Source organism: Calonectris borealis, chromosome 6, assembly GCF_964195595.1.
Source record: "Calonectris borealis chromosome 6, bCalBor7.hap1.2, whole genome shotgun sequence".
NCBI classification, from domain to species: Eukaryota; Metazoa; Chordata; class Aves; order Procellariiformes; family Procellariidae; genus Calonectris; species Calonectris borealis.
In genome coordinates this window covers 44,430,216-44,456,088 of record NC_134317.1, presented here as the reverse complement: position 1 = coordinate 44,456,088, position 25,873 = coordinate 44,430,216, and the positions used below count along the sequence as shown (strand labels likewise).

The 25,873-nt window shown below is 40.4% G+C and overlaps 1 protein-coding gene across 5 annotated transcripts in view; it reads right to left on the bottom strand.

Moving 5' to 3' along the window:
- Positions 1–25,611, bottom strand: part of PCNT (pericentrin) — a 100,993-nt gene extending 75,382 nt beyond the window's left edge. For 2 of the 5 annotated variants that reach the window (XM_075153865.1, XM_075153868.1), the window contains exons 1-14: positions 25,424–25,611; positions 18,152–18,379; positions 16,108–16,158; positions 14,964–15,143; positions 13,426–13,569; positions 10,777–10,941; positions 7,844–10,339; positions 7,666–7,758; positions 7,234–7,410; positions 5,935–6,190; positions 4,000–4,058; positions 3,646–3,820; positions 1,994–2,130; positions 1,320–1,431 (exon numbers count right to left, since the gene is read on the bottom strand). In XM_075153865.1, coding sequence (XP_075009966.1) covers positions 1,320–1,431; positions 1,994–2,130; positions 3,646–3,820; positions 4,000–4,058; positions 5,935–6,190; positions 7,234–7,410; positions 7,666–7,758; positions 7,844–10,339; positions 10,777–10,941; positions 13,426–13,569; positions 14,964–15,143; positions 16,108–16,158; positions 18,152–18,379; positions 25,424–25,477 — 4,327 coding nt within the window. In that variant the 5' untranslated portion in view covers positions 25,478–25,611. Of the gene's footprint in view, positions 1–1,319; positions 1,432–1,993; positions 2,131–3,645; positions 3,821–3,999; positions 4,059–5,934; positions 6,191–7,233; positions 7,429–7,665; positions 7,759–7,843; positions 10,340–10,776; positions 10,942–13,425; positions 13,570–14,963; positions 15,144–16,107; positions 16,159–18,151; positions 18,380–25,423 lie in introns of all 5 variants that reach the window. The other 3 variants (XM_075153867.1, XM_075153869.1, XM_075153866.1) reach the window with 2 other exon arrangements.
- Between the last annotated feature and the right edge of the window lie 262 nt (positions 25,612–25,873).

Genomic DNA, 25,873 nt, shown 5'->3' with positions numbered 1-25,873 from the left:
TAGAGTCTCAATACAAGGTGAACACACACATAGTCAAGATTAATGTCATGGTCTCTAGCTTTTCTTATTTTTCCAAAATTTCTTCTTTCATGTATTATACATCTGTTTGCACACACACATCTGAGACATGTATTTCATTTCAACTGAAAATGTGTGTGATCTCTGATCACTGCACTGTAAAGTTGACTGTTTTGTTTCATACATCTAAATCTTGAAACAGGTATCTTAAGATATATAAAGCATACGATGTCAGCTTTCAGCCAGTCACTATTTTCTCTCAAGCCTTAAAACTTTTTCATAAATTTAATGCAGATACACATAAGACTAATTAAAAAAAACCAAACAAACCACACCCAACAAACAAAAAACAAACAAACAAAAATCCAACCCCAAAACTGTTCATGTGTAATTGCTGTGCACAAAGTTTTCCTTTTATTCTTTGCTTTCAGGTTTAGGGGATTTGTTTACTTTTTAAACAGAAGCATCGTTATGGAAAAAGGAGGTTATTTTTAGCCTTATAGCAAAACAACACTGCCATTCATTCTGATTTCAGACGTATCACATGAATGTTTTTATTTTTTTTCTAAAAGAGAGATATCTTTAACCCAGGGCTTTTCTATATTTAAGAGTTAAAAGTCTTTCAGAAGATGGTGAATCTCCATTTTGAGTGTCAATGAAAAAGCATTTTATTTAACTCACCTCAAAACTGAAAGGGAAAAAAAGCCATTTCTATCTCAAGATAAAATTTAATCACACAGTTTTAAAATATTTCTGCTTTTTTTTTTTTTAAGCAGACTGATCTCTTAATTATCTCCAAATAAAAGAAAATCTATCATAGCCACAATAAACTACTCGAAGTCATAAACTAAGTGATGATCTTGACTGTATACCTTCAATTAACAGTTTTCTCAATTGAATTCATACCTGCTTCCATACTGAATACAAAAAGGACCATGTTATTGCATTGACCAGCATTTTCTCCATTTTTTAACTACATTATACTTAATTTGACAGTGCAAGATTGGTTTTCACTAAAGATTTTTATAGGGTGCAGGAACGGAGTGGGAAGGGAAAGGAAAACAACAGGAGTGAGCTTTTCCCCACAGCCATACCATGCTTTTTGACATTACAGAACCAACCAGTCATCTGACACTGACTCACCTCTCACTTCAGAAACAGATCACTAGGGTACAACCCACTGACACTTCTGTGACCTACCTGCGTGTTTCTGGTACACGACTAAAAGTATTTTGTGTCAATAATGCATACTTCTATATGAAGAAGCAGCAAAAAATAAAATGCGTCAGTTTTGAACATACCACTTAGCTCTTGCCGATTTGCTCGGGTACTATCGAGCTGAGACCAAAGCTGCCTGATTTCTTCTTGTGACTGAGTCTTGAGTTCTTCATGCATTACCTGAAGTTTCTCCAGCTATGGAAGACATGTTGACAAAAAAACAGAAACAAAAACAAAAAAACAAACACACAATAAAAAAAAAAACAAACAGAAAAAAAACTTTTTAAAACAATTTTGTTCTAATTGCTTATTTGATATGCAACAGACAGTTCTGTTAGAAATAGGTAGAAAAACTTGGTGACAACTAGACTCTCAGCTCCTGACCCAGGCTACCAGAGATTCTGAGTAGCACTTAACTGTTAGACTCACCCCTCTAAGAGAAAGGAATTTGTTGTTGATGCCATATTTATCATCACTGGCAAAAATAAAGTATTAGCTAGATAAAAATTAAACAAGAACCAGAAAATTAAGCATATAAATACAGAGGAAGAAACGGCACCAAATGGCACAAAGGCAATTGCATTCAAAACATTTTGAACAACTATAGAAAATCCCAGAGTATTTACCTACTTCATGAGATGCATTTTAGTTTTTCAATAAAATCCCTAAATACAAACAAGTCACCTAAATGATATATATATGGTCTAGTTTTTGTTATATGAAATCAACCACTTGAAACGAGTAAAGAAATCTTTACCTCCTTCTGAAGATTCTGTTCTTTTTCTTGGCTTTTCATCTTCATATCTTCTAGGAGTTGGTTATGTTCAGTCTGCAGCTGTTCTTGTGATTTTGTGATGGCTAACTGGTGTTGCTTCTCCAATTCCACACATTTTGCTAAAATTAAAAATGAGTTCTGTTATATCACCATCCTGGTTACTGAATAACCTGTACAACTTCTGTGCAACTAAAATAGAAATGCATGTCTCTAGACTAGAATGCTAGCGTACAGGGAATCACAAAAATACTTGAACAGTAAAGTATTTGAAAGTCAAACATTTCCACACAGTGCTTCCTAGTTCTCTACATCCCACAGTTAGCCAAGAGGTAAACAACAGTAGTGCTGGAGGGATGAGCATCTGCTCTCTCTGCATACATGAACAAGCATCCTGAACTAGAAGCACACATACTTGGAACAGGGAATCAAGCATTTCTTCAAGGCCAACAAACACAGAATTTCTCCTACGACCACACTCAGCAGCAGGCAGTAGAAGAGACGAACAGGAAGGACTAGGAAAGCTCATGCCAAGTACGCTCTTGCTTCGGCACTGAGCACTCTTTGTACCCTGTAGACTTGCTACTACCTCATTTGGTCAATAAATCTTGACCTGCCCAGAAAGAATCTGCAATCAAGTGACCACATTTCAGCCACAGTGAGCTGCAAGAGATGCACGTTATCCTCACAGAACAGACTTTAATGATACAGGTTCAGGGAAACCTAGTACAGCCAGTGCAGGCTGAGAAGAACAAGCCGTTGCTACAAACACATCCTTGCAGCAGCCAAAGGCGAGCTAAACACTGTGAAAGCATCCGGCCCTTGGCAGGTAAAAAGGCTACTTTTCACTTCTCAAACATGGTCTGGCTGCCTGCCAGCCAGCATCATCCAGTGCCCTTAACTGCATTTCCATTTATCTGAAGAGAGAATTATTTCCCATGTCTCTCACCTGTATAGCACCTCAGAGGCTCTCTGTCTTCACTTCATGGCACACCACATCTCGTGGCTCCTTTTCATGCCATCACTGACAGCAAATCTGACACTATTGTGCCATTCAACCACTATCCTGACAAATGTGTCAGATTTTTGAGACCTACACAAACTTTTCATAGTCCTATCTCCTATCTGCACCTCAACAAAAGACCTAAGAAGATGTACGTGGCTAGATACTCACCCAGATTTCATTTTTCAAGTTAATGAAAACTCAAAAACATCACTTCCAGAACAGTATTTAAAAAAGCTACTGTTCCGTTAAGCTTTAACCACTCACAGTCCAAACCCGATCTTTGTATTAAAAGAAACTTCTATTGATATTAATTGGAATTTTGATTAATTCAGTAATTGCCAAAGCCAGTTTTCAGCTGGAAGCAAAATAGCACCTCCCTTTAACACACTTGAAGGAAACATAGTCCATCTCATATTCTGTGGAAGTCAAAGCGCAACAAAGCTAACCAGGCTTTAAACAATTTTTCATTTATGTCCTGTTTTCTAGACATCCTGTTTTCATGCCATCAACCCAGTTTTTAAGTAAGAGTATATAGATATATCTTGTATTTGCTTTTTATACAGGTTCTAAAAACACCTTGTTAGCTTTTCTTTTCATTAAAGATAACTGCTTCCCAGACCATGGCACTTACTTTTAGACTGTTCATTCTCAAGAGAAAGAAGCCCCAGCTCTGCTTTGACTTTTTCTAATTCCATTTCCAGAGTTTTTTGCAGTTCCACCATTTCAGTCTGGTGTTTTTCAGACAGCTCTTCACACACGCTTTTTAAACGCATCTCAGACTCCAACTGCCAGTCTCTTTTGAGAGTCTAAGACAGCAAGACATGCATTATTAAAGCAAACACATTTAGTAAATTAGTACTTTTTTTTTTTCCTCCTCCATTTATTTGTCCTCTGCAATAAATGTGTAGCAGACATGGGACTTCTACCAGCTCTAGTTCAGTGAAAGGAGTTCTATTTTTTCTTGTATGAAGAACAGAATTTGTACCTCTAATGCCTGGATATGTGTCTCTTCCATTTCCAATTCTATTTTCTTTCTCTGATCAACTGTGAAATAAAATACTACTTATTAATAAATGTACATAAAATGTTATGATTAAATAACAAGTAGAAATATGGATGAGATTACCTTTTTCAGCATCAAACTCAGGGCTTAAATAGGTAAGCATGCAGCAGTGTAAGGTGGTAACAAATCTGCTGCTATGCTATATCCCAGTAATTCACTTTCATTTTAGAAAATAAGCATCTAGTAGTTACAACTGCAAAGACAGCCCTGAAGGTTACATTCAGCTTAATTAGCAAAGAAAAGTCTGCTTAAAACTACAGAGAGCATGATACTTAAAAAACAAAAACAACAACAAAAAAAACCCCACACCTTTATTCCTAAAGATATAAATTCAAAAGCCTATCAATGTCATTTTAGGTGCTAGCATTTCACTGCACGTCATTATTAAGTGTTTGAATCAGCTCTATCTCCAGAGACACAGCAAAACAGTAGCAGGCAACAGCAGCAAGTAGGAAAGTAGGAAACTCTCTTCAAATTTCTTCTAAAAATGCCTAGGAAGCAGACTGCAAGACAGATGCTATTATCTGCTCAATTACCACTGACACCAACAGCTTCTTCCTTCCCAGCTCCTCCCCAGATTCATGACAACTTCTTGTTCAGCACCTTTCTTGATCTGCAAGAATCCTGTAAAAGCCTATCAGTCCCCCTCTCGCAGCTTCAAAGTACCGCTACCTTAGCTTACAACCTTATTTCCAGTCTTCCAGTGGGAAATGAGAACTCAGAGAGTAAGATGGCGCCAGCTACCCAGCTAATGGTCCAGTAGAGGAAGAAATATCTAAGTTACAAGACAGCGTCCCAGCACTCAACTGACTTGGGTCTTGCCCAATCTTGCCCCTCCCTGAAGAGAAATGTCTTTCCTCTAGTCCCCCAGGTAAGAGTATCCACAATTCCCCACCAGGTCTCCTGCATCATCTGATTCCGGATTCTCCTTTTCAGACCCTACATTCAAGCACTCATAAGTGGTTATGTTCATATTAAGTTACATTGCCAAAATGCACATAAACAGCATTGATCTTAAGAACTGCATCCAGACCTCCGCCTCCTCCCAAATCCCACCGTGCCATCAGTTCACTATATTACTGGTGGTAACAAATGGTTTCCTACTCTCGGGTCAAAAAGACACAGCCTTAAAACATTCTCTTCCTCTCAGGGAAGAACAACTAATTGAATGCGTCCTAAACTGAAGAAGGCCTCAGGCCTCACCTTTCTCCACAAATTCCTCAAGCTCTGCCATACAGAAATGCTCTCCTGATCTGGGAAGAGGCAAATATCCCAAATAATGCCAAGAACACCATCAGCAGGCCTTCAGTACTATCAAGTGCAACTTCCCTCTTGTTGATGTCAAAATACAATCTTATATCAAACACATCTCAAAGGACACCCAGCTGCAGGTTCTCACTGAGCCTTGCAGTTCCTTTCCAACTCCTTTATCCTCCTTTTGAAACCACTGAGAGGGCAAGCCAGGAAGCATTTCCGTGTCTTGTCAGAAACACAACAGTAGTCACTGCTGACTTAGGGCAATAAAAATCCTTTCGAAACATAACGGGCAAGAGCTCTATTCTTTCCACCAATGAAATTCTTTATGAGAGTTCTGTCTAATGCCTCCTGAAAGCAACCAGTTCAGTATAGTGCTATTTTACAGAAGCAGCAAAGTACCCATATAGTTGAAGAAAAATTACACTTAGGTCTGGACGACTTCATTTTTGCATACAAGACATGCAGTCTTGCACATGCCAGTCTAGCCACTGTCCCTATTCAACTCAAACGGCCAGCTCTACACCAAGACAGAAACCTGTAGAGGAAGAAAAATACTGACAGGGTTTCAGTTTCTGGTCCATTATTCCCAAATTTTAATACCTAGTTCTTGCTGATACTTTGACTTAAGATCTTCTTTTTCCTTCAGACACTGTTCTTTAATCTTCTCCCGCTCCAGCTGATGGCGGCTTTGTAGAATTGCTACCTCTTGAGCACGCTTATCATTGAGCATCTCCCTTAGTTCCACAAGGGCAGTTTCCTTTTCTTTTCTCAAGTTAGAGTGCGTAAGCTCAAGTTGGGAGGTGTGCATATTATTTAAGCTTAGGCGTAAAGCTTCCAATTCAAGGCTGTGCAGTGTCTGTAATGGAGAAGAAAAAGGGTTTTTCCCTCCCCTATAATGAAATATCTTCACTTTTTTCATGACCAGTTTCAGTTTCAATTGCTTTTAACTTTTAAACACATCTAAAGTTTTGCCTTTCTGTACTTCGTGAGTATTTCTTCATGGCAGGGACAGAACCCTTAAAATAAGCTGACTTTTGTTACAATAAGATTTGCGTAACATTTTCAGTGCGAAGTAAAAAGGCTTTCCTTACCTATCTCTTAACTTCATCTCCTACCAAATACCTTGCATCTGTCCACTTCCTCACAATGTCATCACAGCAGAACATAAGCTCACCCCAACCTTTCACTGTCTATTAAAAAAATTCCTCATATTTGCTATTGGTTATAATTTGTTAAAAAGCAAATTATACCAAAAGGTATTGGAAAAGTGGAAATCAAATTCACCATGCCTCATTAAAAAAAAGTGAGGAATATCCAATGTTAGAAATGGCAGTTAAAATAGACCAACCAAACTTTTCAATTCTTAAATAAACTAAACAGTACACCAACATCTTGCAACTAGACCTAACACTAGATGTATTCTTTCCATTTCCACTTTGCATTTAGTGGAAGTGTTCAAAAATCCAGTAAATATTTAGAGGAAAGAGTCAGATTTACCAACTTAAGTTTAGCACGAAAGCATTCCTAATTACAGTAGTGGGAAAATTAAAAAGTGGGAGGGGTTTAGTATATTTTATAATTTTTTAAATTAATTTTTAATTAATTTTATTAGTTTTTGTTAAACTTATCAAGACGTGAAAAATGACAACTTTTTTTTTTTAAACCCGTCAATTTAAGCATCCAGTTTTCTTCAGAATCAATGTTAAAATATAATTGCAGTGAGGATCCTGGAGAACTGCTGTAGAAAATATCTACTACCACCCACGAAGGGAATACTCCTAATTCTTCAGTTGCAGCACTACATAAAAGAGCACACACGGTATGCACAAAAATCAAGGAGCCTTGTCTTTGCAACAACTAGGTAACCACTACAGTAATTACTGTGTTTCTTTATTTTACCTGTGATTGGAGCTGAGCTTGCTCAATCTCTGCTTTGTGTGTGACTGACATTTGCTGCCGAAGTTCATCCAACAGGCGCTGCTGCTCTTTATTTAGTTCAGCACGGAGCTTCTCCATTTCCTCTTCATGTTTAGTAATCAGTTCAGAGATCTCACGATCATGCTCTCGTTCATGTACCTGCAGAGAAAGAGCTTCCTTCAAAATATGGTTAGTTAGCCCCCTAATAAATTGAGCCAGAATTCTCACCTCCTCCTGACCCCAAATCAAAGACACCATGGAAAAAACAATTAACAGATTTTTGCATCTCTAAAACATTTATACTGCTTAAATGACAAACAACACAAAATGAGTTTGTTTTTCTGAAGTAAACCCAATGACAAACAACACAAAATGAGTTTGTTTTTCTGAAGTAAACCCAATTACAGCATTTACCTTTTTTATTAAAGCAATCTGTTCCCTTCTTTCTTCTTCCAACTTCTGCTGTTTTTCCACTTTATCTTTTATTTCAGCATTTAATTCTTCTATCTGAAAACAGGCATACAAACATTTGCAATTACTACCTTAAGCACTCTGAAATCCCAAGACTGCTGGCGTTACCAGGATTTCCTACCTCCTTCTCGTGTGTCAAACTCACTTTAGTTAATTCAGCAAGGCGTCGAGTCTCCATTTTATCGATTTCCTCTTTGTAATGTTTCACCATCTCAGATTGTGCCTCCTGCGCAGCTTGTGCGGACTGAAAGGACTCCTGCAAGCAAGTCTCAAGCTCCAAACGAACCTTCTTCAAATGGGCAATTTCTTCAGTCAACTGGCTTTTTTCCTCACTGTATTCAGTACTTTTTGCCTTTATTTCATCATTAAGTTTATGAATCTCCAGGTTGCTGAAGTTTAATCTGTCCTCGTATCCCAGTCTTTCACACTCCTGTATTTCTTTGAGGTTTTTTACTTCAGCATTAAGTTCACGTATGTTTTTCTCAAGATCCTCAATGATGCTAGCATTCCCTGCTAGTGCTTTTTCTGCTTTTATTAGATCCTCCTCCATGTCAGATAATCTTTCTCCTAAGGCTGTTTTTTCCTTCAATAAGAGTGCTAAATTTTGTTCTTTATTATTGATTTCAGCTTTGAGTAACTCCTGTTCTTTTACAAATGTCTCTTCAGATATGGTTTTCTGACCAAGCAGCTCTGCTATTGTCTGGTTTTTAGCCTTCTGAGCATCAAGCTGGCTTTGCATTTGATCCCTTTGACTTTGCAAAGCAGCTAACTGACGTCCAAAAAGAGACTGTACTTCACTTGTTACAGAATCAGAAACTGTTTTCTGCTCTTGAACATCTTTCACTAATTGCTCCTGAGTTCGCAGCTGCACCATCAACATTTCTCTTTCCTCCTGGAGGTCTTTTACCATTTCTTGCCAGGTAGAGGATTTTGATACTTGTGTTAAAGGCTCTAGAGTACAGTACGGTTGGCCTCCATCCTCACCCTGCTGCTTTACTAGAAACATTACTTTGTTTTCAAGTTCTTTCTCCTTCTCTGTTTTTTGAAGAAGTTCTTTTTCACAACAGATCCGTGCTTCACGTTCCTCATCCAGTTCCACACGCATATGAGAGAGCTCAGCCATTACTTCTTCCCATTTTCCAATAGCTTCTTGGGTCTCCTGATAAGATTTCTTCAATGCTGACTCCTTCTCACGGAGCTGCTCAGTTAGCTTCACACATGTCGCTACTAAACGAGTGGTCTCATCATCCTTTACATCATCGTGGTCACTTATTTTGTTTTGGTGCAGGGAGGTATCTGACAAAAATGAAACAAAGGCCTCTGCTCCCACCTCAGTCTCTTCAAAAGTCTCTTGAGCCAAACCGCTAGGACATGTTTCCTCACGAAGCCCAAAGTTTAATGGAGGGTGTATAAAATCTCTGCTGGGTTCTAGAAGCACACTACTGTCTAACCCATACCTAATGCATCTACCTTCTTCAATGGCATAACTTTCAGAAGTGCTGGATGCATATGACTCTTCTGGTCTGTCCGTGGAGATGAGATATTTAGCCAATATGCCTTCATCACCCCTGAAAAGCCCTAGTTCTGACAACTGTTCTTCAGACAGGTTATCTGCTTCACTACTTTCATTATTCTCTGTGATCTTTGAATTCTTAATTTCTTCTAATTGATCCCTTGAGGAGTCTACTCCCAAGGCATGCTGGAACTCTAGTTCTTCATGAACTAGCTCATCTTCACCTTTCACCTGGTGCGGTTTATTCCGCATCTCCTCAAGCTCTGCTCTCTGCAACTCCTCTGGTAAAATCTGTTTTTCCCTCAATTTCATTAACTTTTTATTGGAGACAATCTCTTCATCATGCTTTTGCCTTACATCTATACTTTTTTCAGCTTCATAAAGTCGCTTTTCATTTAATTCCTGGATGAAAGAATTCAGTCTCTGAATCTCTTCATTCAAGGACTGTTTTTCTTGTTTATATCGCTGGGCTTCCTTGACCTGCTTTTCTGCATCAGAAAGTTGAGACTTCAGGCCATCAATTAAATCCTTGTATTTAGTCTCAATTTCAGATTTTTCTCTCTGGAAGTCTTCCTGTTGGTTTTCAAGTTTCCTTCTCAAATTTTCTTTATTAATTTCAGACTCATGAAGACTATTATTTAAGTCAATTATTATGCCATTCAAATTCTGAATGTGTTCTTCAGAATTCAGAGCACAGAGTTCTTTTTTTAATTGTTCAAGTTCATTCTTATATTTTAAAATAATTTCTTCTTCATATACCTGCTTGGCTTCTGCAATCTCTCTTCTCTGGCACGTCTCCAGCTCAGCCCTCAAGTTCTCCAACTGTCTGCAAATATCCTTTTCATGACTGATTTTCAGTTCTTCAATACATTGCCTTTCTTTCATTTTGGATAAAGCTATTTCATTTTTTAATTCTGTTATTTCTAAGTCCCGGAGAGAAAGGGTATGTTGTAGTATAGACAAGCTAAATCTTTCCGATGTCAGTAGATCCTGAAGACTTTTAATACACTGTTCTTTTTCTCCTATGCTTTTGTATAGCCGTTGCATTGCATCTTTCATATCCTCTTCCATTTGGGAAAGCAGATTTTCTTTATCTTTAGTATTCTTAAAAAAAAAATATTACATATGAAATATGCCATTGAAATATGACATGTTTTAATTTCCTTAAGCCTCATGTTTTTAATGTTTCTTCACAAATAATATTTACCGTTAAGTGCAGGGTGTCTCATTGGCCTAGGCAACAGGATTTTTAAGTAGATCCTTGACAGTGGAAAGTACTACTGAAAGACTCTTCAAATGTGGTAACAAATATCAAATTGTCCAAGCAATAACAAAAGGCTTCTACCTATGGCATTGCTGGTTATGTGCTTAAAGGAAATCAGACCTTTTAAGCTGTTCCTTCAATATATGTTAGTAATCAAAATTCCTATAAATTTGTTTCTAAAAAAAAAGACTTTTTTCATGACCATGTCACTACAGCAAGTCAGAGTTATCACCAAATTTGAAATACATATTATAAAAGCACTTTAAACAGTTTTTACCTTTTGAGAAGACTCAAGCTGTACTTCCAGGTCATGTGCTTTCTGACGCAGCATCTCCAAATGTGCATTTTGCTCTTTGAGACAGTTCTGAAACAAGGACATCTGCTGCTGGGCTTCTAATGCTTCGTTTTTTCCAGGCCTTTTACTCCTCAGCATCTCATTAACCTGAACAAAGAAAGGTACTCACAGTCAGAAGGAAGTTTATATCAGAATAACTCAGACACAAGTCTCACTGTATGCATAAAACATACTGTATTCCTTTACTACAGATTTACCCTACGTCTTTCATTCTCAATGAATAAGAATCTCCCCTACGAAGTCTGACAACGCTTATCATATTTTAGATACCATTACTTACTGTAAAGATATAAATGTTAGATAATTCATCTCTGTGAAGCCCCCAAAACAAAGCAGGACTTCCAATGGACTGGCCATGCTGGTAAGAGGACAATGAACAAAACCAGTCCCTGCAAAGGATTTACAGCTCAATATTAAAGGTTTTTTTTCTCTCCACCTCCCTCCAAATGAAAAGAAAACATTTACCTTTATGGGGGTAAAATAAAGTGTGTTTTATTCATTTTTAAAACCTTTTTCCAAAGACTTTGCTAAAACCAAGAAGATAATATTTAAGGCAGTATTAGTACTTTCATCTGTTATCAAAGTTGACATGCTTCCACAAACAACTTGCATCATATTACTAGCCTTGATTAGAATATGCCTGAAGTGCTATTTAGAGGCTTTATCATTGTCTTTCAATGGCTTATGGAGAAAATCCCGACAATCATCTGGAGAGTAATTTTCACTATTACCCCCCATTTTGTCAACAGCAGTCAGAATTGTACATAGAAAGTATTTTTTGTTCTTTTCCAAAGTTCCAATGTCATTTAGCAGAAGATTTATTTTCCAGGGCATGAGCAACTCCTTCAATATAATCCCTGGACTTCAGGAAGTCCCAGGTTTTATTTTTAATTTTTTTAACGCCCCTTCCTATCCAGACATTTAAGACATGTAATCCCTCCTAGCGCAATTCTTACCTGGCAACCCTGAAATGGTAAGTAAACATAAGTATTATTCTTTGGCATATTTGGCATATTTGGCATTATTCTTCTTCTTACTACAAGGCTCCTGAGACAACAAATATACAGGTGTTCAGAGAGAATAGCCACTAGAACACTGAGCAGCACCAAAAAAGAATAAAAAAAAACCAAACTAAAATACTTTAAAGTAGATGAAAGGCTGCAGTATATCTTATTATCCAGGGATTAGATCCATGATCAACTTGTTGCACTGAAGCAGGTTCCTATGTGTCATAGGTCTTCAGGTTATTTTAAATCTCCTTCTTTGAGCCAAGTCACATTACCTCAACAAGCAAGTTTCTGTATAACGGCTTAGCTGTTACAGTTGCCCATGCATATACTCAGAGCTTTCTTTGGCAAAGGCAAGGAAAACTGATCACAAGTTGGGCGGGAGTGTTGATCTGTTGGAGGGTAGGAAGGCTCTGCAGAGGGACCTGGACAGGCTGGATCGATGGGCCGAGGCCAACTGTATGAGGTTCAACAAGGCCAAGTGCCAGGTCCTGCACTTCGGCCACAACAACCCCAGGCAATGCTACAGGCTTGGGGAAGAGTGGCTGGAAAGCTGCCCGGAGGAAAAGGACCTGGGGGTCCGGCTGAACGTGAGCCGGCAGTGTGCCCAGGTGGCCAAGAAGGCCAACGGCATCCTGGCCTGTATCAGAAATAGCGTGGCCAGCAGGAGCAGGGAGGTGATCATGCCCCTGTACTCAGGACTGGTGAGGCCGCACCTCGAATACTGTGTTCAGTTTTGGGCCCTTCACTACAAGAAGGACATGGAGGTGCTGGAGCGTGTCCAGAGGAGGGCAACGAAGCTGGTGAAGGGCCTGGAGCACAAGTCTGATGAGGAGCGGCTGAGGGAACTGGGGTTGTTTAGCCTGGAGAAGAGGAGGCTGAGGGGAGACCTCATCGCGCTCTACAACTACCTGAAAGGAGGTTGTAGCGAAGTGGGTGTTGGTCTCTTCTCCCAAGTAACAAGCAATAGGACAAGAGGAAATGGCCTCAAGTTGTGCCAGGGGAGGTTTAGATTGAACATTAGGAGAAATTTCTTTACTGAAAGAGTGGTGAGGCCTTGGAACAGGCTGCCCAGGGAAGTGGTGGAGTCACCATCCCTGGAGGTATTTAAAAGATGTGTAGATGAGGCCCTTAGGGACATGGTGTAGAGGGCATGGTGGTGTTGGGTTGACGGTTGGACACGATGATCTTAGAGGTCTTTTCCAACCTGTATGATTCTATGATTCTATGTAAGCCCGTATCATTACGGTGATTGCTGCGTATAGATCCCAAACCACTAACAATATTGGATAAAATTCCCTAACAGGGGCTAAACTGATCGACAAAGAAGTGTAATGACCTCCCAAACATTACAGAAGCGAGTAAGTGGGAAAACATAAGGATGTGTCTGGACTTCTCCCTAGCAACTGGAGAAACTCTGCCTCACCCTGAAATCATTTTCACTGCTGCATTGCAAACTGAACTATGAAGAGCTATGTGATAAGCTCAATATGTTTTTACATTCATATTCCAAATCTGTTCTTACTCTCTTTGTAAGGAAACAAAAATCGGAGGAGAGGCACACCTGATGTAACTGAAGTTGTAAATCATGGATCTGAGCAGCTACATGCGAAGCCTCTTCCTGTAGGTCATCCCGATCCTTCTTCGCCTGTTGAAGGCAGCTTGTTAGTTTTCTGATGACTTCATTCTGCTCTTGAACGGTAGTTTCCTACACAGATCACAAGAAGTGCACTTTTAAAATGAAAATATTCTTAACATATTAGGAACCTAATAAGTTTTCTTAAAGCAAAGCTGTTAGAGTCTATAGTTACACTTAAGTTTTAACAAACTTGCACCAAAGGACTAGAAATATTTGTATTCAAACATGATGGCAGGCATGATGAAAGAGGAATCTTACACTGATCTCAAAGAGATGACAAACCTAATCAAAAGTGACTTTTAAACAAAATGATAGGATACTAGTAATGAAATAAATGTTTTCACTTAAAAATTTTGTAGCTCTTATTGATATAAAAGCAATCGAGTTTTCTACAGGATATAATGAATATTTAGTACCCCCTAAATTGTTTCCTGTCAGCTCTTCTTTTCAGCCATGTGAGAGAAAGCTAATGAGATGGGATACATTAATCCTATTTTATGTTAATCACAGTAACCTTTTCAATTTATTTCTCACCAACAGGAAATATCTTTGTTTCCCGATCCTAAAAGGAGAAAAACAACATGTAAAGGGGGAAGTAACTATTCTTCAGAAGCACCTAATAATTTACCTTTACATAGAAATGCTAGAGAAAGGGAATTCAAAATATCTTTTTTTAATATTTTGGGAGACGGGAAGGTACATGTCAGTTTAATAAAGTTTAACTTATCCTACTTAATCATTTGCCCATTCAAAAAAACCCCACCCCAAACCCAAAAAGCCACAAGTATTTACAAATATTCAAAAAGCGTGAATGATCTCTGGGGGAAAAAAGTCATCAGGGGTGGTGACGGCAGTAGCAGTGTCTGCCATCCCATGTGAACATTTGAAAAGAAGCCTAGCTGCATCCATGAAGTGGTTTTCAGGCATAAGTAGTTCTTTTTCAATAGTTTGAACAATACTTCGGAATGGTTTTTTTGCATCATTTTTCAGCATGACCTTGATATATAATATATGTATTTTTAAAGTCAGTATTTATAAAAATATAAGTCCCATGTTTTTACATTGAGCCCCTATCTCAATGTATGATTAACCATACTTACCTTAGTGGTTCTTGCAGGTTCTCTCTATAAAGGCCCACTCCTCAATATGGTAAGAAAATTCAGCAATAAAAACTAGTAGCAAGTGTCCAACCATTTCTCAGCAGAAGACTAACTATGCATTTCATAAAAACTCTCTAAAAACAGAAGCATTTTAAATTTAACTCTACTCTCGCTTGATTCAAGCAATATGAAGTCCTGGACACTGGTGAATGGAAAACCTCAGTACTGCTTTTCGCAGCACATGTTAGCAAAGTGAAGTACTTTTCAATAAAACACAATATTTATTTTGAGTTTGCCTCCTAAATATTTTTAGGATTAAAATAAAGTAGTATTATCCCCGTTATCCAATTCTGTGAAACATACCTGAAGTTGCATAGAGTCACTGTGCTGAGTGAGTTGTTCCTGTAGCTTATCCATCTGAGCAGTGAGTCTTTCGACTGCTTCCTGTTTCTCCAGAAGTCTGTTCTCTAACTCAGCTATCCTCGTCTGACACATTTTAGCATCAAGCTCACTGTATTCTGCAGCAGAATTTATCGTAACTTTCTTCACAAAAGAAACAAAAACGTGTTTATTCACCAAAACAATATACCATTTCTGTTTTGTAATTACTCTGATTATAAATTCAAACTTAAATTCTGGGCAAATTCTAGTTTAAAAATAATTCAATACTGGGACTTTGTATTTAATAGAAACATTATATATAGAGTCCTTAATTCTTAGAAATTTCAAATAAAAAATTGTCATAGATAGTATATTTTCATATAATACTTCAAGGCGCAAAAGTAAATTAGGGAAAAGAGCCTTGTGATTCTATGGCACCAAATTGTGGCAAAGTGCTGTTCTGACATGTGTTGGGATTTAAAATACCTTCCAACTTACAAGTGGGCAGGCGGTGAATACTACCAAAATTAAACAAAGTTTTTACACATATCTGTGTTGACTGGAGAACAGTCCATCCATAGGAAAAATAATAATGTAAAGTTCTTGACTTAACATTAAATTCAAGTGTAAGCCGCTACAGCAAATAAATAGGCAACATATTCTGAGTTTCTATGGCCTTTAACAGTAAAACAAAAAAACACGTACAAAGAGAGAAGCTGCTCCAATCAATCCTGTGGTTTCTTAGGAGTAATATTGTTACAATTCTCACAGAGCAGACAGTATCTTGTATTTTATTTTAAATACTTTTTGTTTTTAATGTATGAAACGATTACAGAATAAACCTACTTCTCAATTAAAAACATCATTCAAATTTCTCTGGACAAGGTCCATGATTTCACTAAAACCAATTCTCTTAGCAACCAATTTTGCAGCCAGTACATACAGATAAGTATGCAGTATGTACAGATAAGTATCTGGTTTAGACTGTAAAATAGTGAAATCGCATCACTTTTATCACATTTGATAACAATGTTCAATAACTAGTCATTTTAGTAACCAATTACCATACTCTTCTTTCACATGTATATCAGCATCTTTTACTAAAGATACATTCTTTCACACTTACTTCAGCCACGTGATCATTCAGTACATCCCAGTTGGACAAGTCAGCACTCCCCTAGTAAGTAAACAAATAAACACTAAATCATGGCCATTTTAAAGATACCTAAGGAAAAGATGAATTATTTTGGAAACACCTTAAGCACAATAAGCTAGAAATGTCCATGTTGTGAGACATGGAGAGAAAGAGACTGTGAGAGACAGTCAGAGAGAGATTGACTTTAATGCTAAACTCAGCTGGTCATCCATGGTCAATTGAATGAAATAAATGCAAAAAAAAAAAAATTATTATGAATGTCTACTCAAAAATTTAGGGCTAAGGCTCACCATTGAGATTCAATGTTTTATCTTCTGCTTTTGTGGCTTGCAAATACAGCTGAGCATTCTTTAATCCACTACTAAATATTAGTAACTAACTGGCAGGAGATTACTTAACAAACATGCTAAAATCATTCAGACTGTTACAAAAGCAGTACTATTTTCTGATGCATATACTTAATGTAGCTTGATATCTTGAAAGATATTTACCTCACACTAAATTCATAAGACAAAGATGACTGTAGCACTATTTAAAAAAGGCAGCCCATAACCTTCCCTGTATTTTGAATCTGCACAAAGTAGTTTCCAATGACTACCCTCTCCATGTAACCTAGAAAGCAATTCAATTTGCTGTACAAACCAGCTATTTTGACAGAGGCTGTTTAGAAGCAGTAAGTGATTTTTGTTTGTTTTTTAATTTAAGTTCACATGAATGTAATAAGGATGCTACTGATGATGCTATGGTTGAGTGACAAAATACTGTATGCTTTTTTCTTAGAGCAGACAGCTTGGCATGTAGCTTCATAAAAGCCTTTGCAATGCTAACATTACGTTCAGGATATTCTGAAAACACTAGGGATACCCTCACAACAGAAAGCAGGATAATACATGCAAATAGTATCCTCCATTATTGCAGGTTTGCAAATACACTTAGCCTGCTGTAATTGTTGTATGTTGTGAAAACACACCAATAGCTGGAGAGATGCTTTTTATGCAGAAGGCACCACCTCCCCAAAACTCACGAATCTTTGCATAGACAACATGCTGAAATGCACTGGGAAACTACTTTCTAAACAAAATCCCAGACCAAGATAGATACAGTTTGTTGTAGGCAGAGAGTCGCCTTGTAACTTCTGAGGCTTGTGAAAGCATTAGCGAGCCACTTCTGAAGCAAACTGGATTCCTACTAAAAAAAAATTGTTCAAAACTATGTTTTGCTTATTTTTATTACAAGACAGAAAGAGCGAGAAAGTGTCACATGACTGTCTAATCCACAGCTGATATAAAAATAAAAATCTTGCTTGTGAGCTGAAGCAAGAAAGAAACTGCTTATTTCAGGCAGACCAGTACATCTATTAGCAGATGTCTGGTAGTTTCAAGCTATATCACAAGCTATGTTTCTACGTTTATTGACATGACGACAGGGCTACCTCTAGAGGGTCATCAGTACAAACATACTGAAATACACCAGACACAAGCAGTCACATTTTAAACAAATTTGTTCAGGAATGTAAATCTATGCTGGCTTTACAATGGCTACTAAAAGCATTGGAACAAACTATATTTTTTCAGAAAACGTTAAGCACATTTGAGCCAGCAAAGTGATACAAAACCAAACTAATGCTATGCATTATAAGGTCCTGACAGTTTTGCTCATCTACTACATCCCTCAGTCTGGATTTGCCATTTCATGAAGTCACAGCCAAAAGTCTGCCCAAAGAAAAGTTCATGGCAGTGAAAGGCGAAAGACCTCAATTTAGCAGGCTAACAGCAGACAGCTCCTTGACAATACCAGCTGTCCAGCCCATATAATGGAGAGTTTTTTTCAGTTATTTACATCACTTTGTAAGAGAGTTAATTATTACAAGTGAAAATACACCGCTTTACTTACTTCTGATGGCAGCCAGTTGACAGTGCCAGAGAGCTAATACCCAATTAAGTAAAACAATTATCTGGAATACTTCTTATCTGCAGACGGAGTGAAGTGAAACGCAAGAAATACTAAGATTTACCTCTGTCTCTGTTGTTGTCTCTAGTAGGTTGGTGTCTTCAGCCTTACTCTCCAGTAGGTTGGTGTCTTCAGCCTTACTCTCTATACCCTTACCAACATCTTGGGCTGCTAGTGCGTACTCTTCCTTCGGAACGTCATGCGTGTGGACAGACGAGCCCTTCCTCTTCGCCGTCTTTTTCTGCGGCTGCGTGATGTCACTTTTTGTTTTTCGTTGTCTGAAGTAAGCAAACTGTGCAGAAAAGATTGGAAGAGGTAGAGGGAGAGGTAAGCGAGAAAAAGGTAGCAGGACCACAAAATTAACACACTCATGGGTGACGAAGATCCTATCTTGATAAAATATATACATCTGCAGAAAAACTGCTTTATCTTCCTACTTTCTACACATTCAGAACATACTGGATAACTGTGCAATTAAGCAAGAAATCTCACACCAGTACTAAAGACTCATTTCAATATAAGAATCAAATTTTACTCAGTGAAACTTTGTGTGTCAATGACAATCCAGAATTATAGCAAGACAGACTAGTAAAGGAACGAGTTGTTAATATACTAGAATCATTAGGAAAAAATAATAATTGAGCAGTCTTTCTTTAAGACCAGCAAAACCAATAACCCCCTAGAAATGTATCTAAACAGATCTTTGCCAGCATAAGCTTTAAGATTAAAATTAACGGAAGTGAATCCTCACGCTCCTTCCCTGTCACCCCCTTAAAAGAATACAGCAAAACTTCCTAGCCAGAAAGCAGCCTACAGTACATAAATAGAAAATCAATTAAGCCAGGTCATTTTAATTTCTTCTGTTGCAGAATCAGATGCTCTACTTTATCAGACTATCACAGCTCTGTGAAGCACCAGGGACTTGTAAAGAACGTCACTAACAGAATTTATTACCCAAGTTTCCTTAGCACCTTAAACAGCTTAAAAAGGATTATCGTATTTTCAACTCTAGTGTTGTGTTTAGGCAGCATTTCCAAGTAACATCTCCTTCACAGCGTAAATCCAGACATCCTTCTCAGAAAGAAAAAGCCTTCTTCAAGGTTACAACCATAGGTTATCAAGTTCACTATTAATATATCCTTGTGATGAGATAAAATAGATAGTCAAACGATGACGGGATGTAAACATAATTGCCAAATTCTCCCTGCAATATATATGAAAATCCACTGCTTGACAGCTTGGTTTTCCTGTAAAATAGCCACCCTACAGAAAAATCTTGCCTGTTTCTTTTCATTCAACTTGTGAAATGGATTTAGTTCAGTCCTTTCTCCTTACACCCATGCCATTATAGCAACTTCTACTACAGCTTAGCTACTCAACAGATACACGGTTACACACCTGCTACCTTGAGCAGCCTGTTTAAAAGGTATATTTGCAAAAAGACATCAGTTTCTTACCAGCACTTAAGATGTTTATGTACAAATAGCTTATTTTTAAGTTTAAGTTCGGTAGTTTCCATAGTTATTAATACTGAAAGCAGATTAAACAAAACTTGCCAGGTGCCGTGTTGCCTTTCAAAATAAGCAAAATGAACAGACCAGTAAATAAAGGTGTAATGAGACACAAATACTATTCTCTGAAATCAGGTGTTAACTCTAGCACTTACTGATGGCAATATATGTATCAAAAATAGCTATTGCACTAATTAACCTGATAACATGGGGAAAAGGAACAGGAGGAAACCTGCAGGAAAATGGAGAGTAGAGGAAGCTGCAGGAAAAAAGGGAAAATAGGAATAAAATAATCAGAAAAGATGAGAAAGGAAAGGCAGAGAGAATGGCCATCACAGAGAGCAGTTAATGATTTCCTGAAGGCAGACTAAGTATTTGACATTAAAATACCAAGACTTGCCATGACTGAACATCTAAATGAGTATGGATTTTTAATGCACAGCTCAAAGAAAACAAAACTTAATTTTGTCCCATTCATATGTATTAAACATATGAAATCATAATACGTATCATCCAACAACTCCAAAATTTTACGGAACTACTGGACTTGCTGGTCTATGAAAGTGTCTGGAGTTAAACACCCTCCAGGTTCATGGAATCACTGGATGGGGAAAAGTGCTAGTTCGGGCAGTATCAGGTTTCCAAAGTCTTTAATCAGCTACATGAATTTAAGTGTCATTATAAGAGTATCATCAGATATACAGTCATCCAACACGAAGCAGTGTGTGTGAATATGAAGAAAGCATATAACACTCAACCTGGCCACTGTCGTGACAGACAACAAAAAATGCTTTTACAAGTATATTAATGACAAAAAGAAAGCCAAGGAGAATCTCCATCGTCTATTGGATGCGGGGGGGAACGTTGCCACCACGGACGAGGATAAGGCTGAGGTACTCAATGCCTTCTTTGCCTCAGTCTTTAATAGTCAGAGCAGTTATCCTCAGGGTACTCAGCCCCCTGAGCTAGAAGACAGGGACGGCGAGCAGGATAAACCCCCCATAATCCAAGAGGAAGAAGTTAATGACCTGCTATGCCATCTGGACACACACAAGTCTATGGGGCCAGATGGGATCCACCCGAGGGTACTGAGGGAGCTGGCGGAGGAGCTTGCCGAGCCACTCTCCATCATTTACCAGCAGTCCTGGTTAACTCGGGAGGTCCCGGACAACTGGAGGCTTGTTAATGTGATGCCCATCTACAAGAAGGGCTGGAAGGAGGATCCAGGGAACTACAGGCCGGTCAGCCTGACCTCGGTGTCAGGGAAGATCATGGAGCGGTTCGCCTTGAGGGCGCTCACGAGCCATGTCCGGGACAACCAGGGGATCAGGCCCAGCCAGCACTGGTTCATGGAAGGCAGGTCCTGCTTGACCAATCTGATCTCCTTCTATGACCAGGTGACCCGCCTAGTGGATGAGGGACAGGCTGTGGATGTGGTCTACCTGGACTTCAGTAAAGCCTTTGACACTGTCTCCCACAGCATTCTCCTAGAGAAGCTGCGGCTCATGGCCTAGACAGGTGCACTCTTCGCTGGGTAAAAAACTGGCTGGAGGGCCGAGCCCAGAGAGTTGTGGTCAACGGAGTTAAATCCTGTTGGCAACCGGTCACGAGCGGTGTTCCCCAGGGCTCAGTGCTGGGGCTGGTCCTGTTCAATATCTTTATCAATGATCTGGATGAGGGGATCGAGTGCTCCCTCAGTAAGTTTGCAGATGACACCGAGTTGGGCGGGAGTGTTGATCTGCTGGAGGGTAGGAAGGCTCTGCAGAGGGACCTGGACAGGCTGGATCGATGGGCCGAGGCCAACTGTATGAGGTTCAACAAGGCCAAGTGCCAGGTCCTGCACTTCGGCCACAACAACCCCAGGCAATGCTACAGGCTTGGGGAAGAGTGGCTGGAAAGCTGCCCAGAGGAGAAGGACCTGGGGGTGCTGGTCGACAGCCGGCTGAACATGAGCCGGCAGTGTGCCCAGGTGGCCAAGAAGGCCAATGGCATCCTGGCCTGTATCAGAAATAGTGTGGCCAGCAGGAGCAGGGAGGTGATTGTGCCCCTGTACTCAGGACTGGTGAGGCCGCACCTCGAATACTGTGTTCAGTTTTGGGCCCTTCACTACAAGAAGGACATGGAGGTGTTGGAGCGTGTCCAGAGAAGGGCAACGAAGCTGGTGAAGGGCCTGGAGCACAAGTCTGATGAGGAGCGGCTGAGGGAACTGGGGTTGTTTAGCCTGGAGAAGAGGAGGCTGAGGGGAGACCTCATCGCGCTCTACAACTACCTGAAAGGAGGTTGTAGCGAGGTCGGTGTTGGTCTCTTCTCCCAAGTAACCAGCGATAGGGTGAGAGGAAATGGCCTCAAGTTGCGCCAAGGGAGGTTTAGACTGGACATTAGGAGAAATTTCTTTACTGTAAGAGTGGTCAGGCCTTGGAACAGGCTGCCCAGGGAAGTGGTTGAGTCACCATCCCTGGAAGTATTTAAAAGACGTGTAGATGAGGCCCTTAGGGACATGGTTTAGTGGGTATGGTGGTGTTGGGTTGACGGTTGGGCTTGATGATCTTAGAGGTCTTTTCCAACCTTAACGATTCTATGATTCTAACACTGATCCTCCCACATCCCAGTGAGATCCCATCATGCCCGTTTTGAAGGACCCAATTCTCAGTTTGCTTTCTCGCAGCATGGGCAAAGGCGAAAGCTTCACTTTTAGCCAAGACATAGCATGCTACAGGAACATCAACAGCACTGTTCCACTGTAGCATCCAAAGCAGCTCTCTGTATAGAATAACACCCAGCTTTTCTGCAGGTACCAATATATTGCATCTTCATTTCACCAGGACCAGTCAGTTAAAAGTGGCAAGCGCAAGGCACCTCTGAATTGGTATGGCCAACACCACGCGAGCATCCCAGAACTAGAACAAGCCTTCCAGGTTTTGTGTTGCGTGGTCCCCGAATCATCCCTGTCCCTGATAAACTGCTACACTGACATCCTTCCACCACATTATTGCAAGCTGACTGGCACCAGCAGCATAGGCCAGCAGACAGGAAAACTACAATACGTGCAACACTGTTCAGCTCTCCCCAGCCTACCTCTCACATAATTTACTCCTTGACTTACTGCTTTACATGCTTCAGGAATTAGTACCAAACAAATACCCATAGAAAATGGAACAGAGCAGAAAACCACATAGAAACAGGTTGTTCAAATAAACCTTAGTCCACCTCCTAGATACAGCAAACATAAGCACGAGTGCTCTTAGACAAAACCCAGAAACATTTTTTTTAGAGCTTCCTCAAATTGAGGAAGCGGGAAAACTTCCTGGAAAACATGCACTCCTTTTCGAGCTCCTATCGTGTAAAATGCAGGAACAGCAAAGACTTCTCACGCATGAGGTAGGGCACATATAGGTCTGTAACTAGAGGCATAGATGGCCAACAAAACACTAGCATACTAGCTAATTTGAGGTGGAAAAAAACAAGGAGAAAAAAGCAGCACTGAACACTTGGGTTTTGTTCCATTTCTCAGTTACTACCTTGGCTATAAGTATTGCATTTATTAAAAACGGAAATCTGAAGTACCTGATACAGTCAGTACTTAGCTGCCAAATCATGACAATTTCCAGTTAATATAACAGTTGGAATTATTATTATTATTATTATTTGGTGATAACTTAAATGCATTTAAATAATGGAGTTTTTATTCCTATATGAAAAAGAATAATGCAAGTGGTTTAAAGAGGAAAACATTCACATTACATTCCTTTCCCAAGTCATTATTTAGCAGACTAAAACTTACGGATGCCAAAGACAATTTTTTTTTTTTTTGAGGGGGGAGGAGGAAGGCAGAAAAACCCCACAGCAGTTCACACCTCCAGATTCAAGCAGTATCAGACTGCAGTTAGCATGACTGCATGGGTTGCTACAAGACAGGTTGCTACAACAGAAGCCTGCAACACACAGTTAGCCTCGCGCTCCTATCCCCTGCTGTCGTGAGCACCCTCGCAGTAATGCAGTGAGATGATTCAGGAAGCTGATCTGGATTAACACTGAACACTTCTGTATTGGTCTGGAGATGGGATCACCTTAAGCTGCTGTAGGCCTGCCCCACAGGAAGGAAATACTGTACCTGCACATAGTTATTTCTCCCTTTCAAAATTGCATTTGTATTCATGAGGAGGGCAGCACAAAAAAAAACACGGAAAAAAAAAAAGGAAAAGAACAAAAACAAGGGACACTTCCCTACTGCTCTATTATATAAGAGCCTTCAAAAACACGAACTATCCAGAGGAAGTTTCTGAAGCAAGTTACAGTCCTGCAGCCCACCTACTCAGCAGCATGACCACATCCTACTATGGGCTTAAGAACACGCAAAGGACTACTGAGTAAGACCAAAGGTGCATTTATTCCAGTAATTAGCCCGATATGCATCTATTCCATAAGTCAGCTCTACAACTGCAGATATATAAGTAAAGATACAAAAACGGGGCAAGCATACAGCCATACATGCTAGAAATTGGGTGTGAGCATACTAAGGAATCTGCAGCTCATGTGTTTGCCTTCCAAAGCCAAACATACTATCTTTGTGCTTAATAAGCCCCAATGAATATTGCTTCTATTCATTTGCCCGGGTGTTTTTTGAACAGTCTGGTGCCCAGTGTCTGCTAGCTAAGTAATGGATCTCTGTGACATTTTAATAAGCAGAGGAAGCACATCCATCTCTGCCTTTCTAAACACTTTCCTTTCCTCTGAGTATATCAGGTATATGATACCATGTAATAGCAACATTGATGGGCTGCTAACAATTTTTTTTTAAATGGTAAGATGAGAGATATTTAGCATATAGTTTAAAAAAAAATTGCAACACTGGCTCTGCACACATAACTTGAAACGTAATGCAAGTCCCTACTTCTTTTTTTTTTCAATGGCAAACAACAGCTGTACAACAGGTGGGAACTAATAACTTATTCAAGGCAAGTCTATCACATTTTCTAACTATAAACAGATACTGCACTTAGAGAAGGGTTACAAAAGAAATGTTAACATAAGACTAGCCACAGCTACTATAAGTATCATATGAGCTCTCTACACAGTCCCACCAAACGACACCTAACTGAAGGCATGTAACTGCTCAAAGCGTGTGAAGTGTTCACTAACAGCATGACTGGAAACAAACCAAACCAACCCAGTTCTCCAATAACCCACCTGCAGATTTAAGGGCAAGCAGACTAATCACTGAAGTAGTAAAACATGCAACACCAATTCTTGGCGATTCTCACCTGGAAATATGGTATTTCCACAAATAACTGAGTGGAAACCTAGGTAAAAAGGGGGAATTGGGGAAAAAAAAACAAAGCAAAGCAAAACAAAACCAGAACCTGGGGGAAGATATATGCACTACTTTAAGCTGCTCCTTGGTCACTGAAGATAATGTTTATATACCTCTGTAGTAATTCGGGAAACCTTCCAGGCAGCATGCACTCAGGGAGCACCGCTAGGCACGTTTATTTCTGGCAGAGCCACATTGCTCAGGTAAACACCTCTCATCTCCTGACACAGCTCCGAACTGGCAGCAAAGCTTCACGAGCGCCGCCCGGACCCCCGGACCCGAGTGCCGCTTCGAGTGCGGCACCAACCCCGCCACGCAACGAGGGAAAACCCGCCGGCGCCCCGCCGCGGGGGAGAGACCCGGGGCGGGCAAAGGCGATGCCGCGGGCGGCTCGGGAGCCAGCCCCGCGCCAGCCCCGCCGCCAGGCCCCCCCACTCGGTACCCGGCCGCGCACCGCAGGGCGCCGGGAGCAAGGTGGGGGCGGCCCCCCCAAGCCGGGACCCCCTCCCCTCACCTTGGCCCTGCCGGCCTCCAGTTTCCGCCTCCGCGCCTCCTCCTCCGCGTCCATGGGGCGGGCAAGCCGGGGAGCCCAGAGGCGGCAGCGGGGCCCGGCCCGCGCCCCTCGCTGCTCCAACTGTCACACCCGAGGGGGCACACAAGTTTCGGTCATGGCCGCCCCAGCGTCTTCTCCCCGCCCCCCTCGGCTCCACCGCCAACCGCGAGGCGATGGCAGCCAGCGTTGGCCAATAAGAGAGCAGGGGCTGGCCCACTCTACGGGGGAAGGGAGGAAGCTCTCCGGGAATTGGCGAGAATCACCGTACCCAGAAGGCTCACCAGCCAATGCCGGGAGCAATATTAGCCTATCCCCGCCCACTCTCGCTAACTGACTCCTGGGATAGACAGCGCAGGCTGGAGCGCGCCCTCTGCCTCCGTCCCCGCTGCCGCCAGTGCCCGCCCCTCCTCA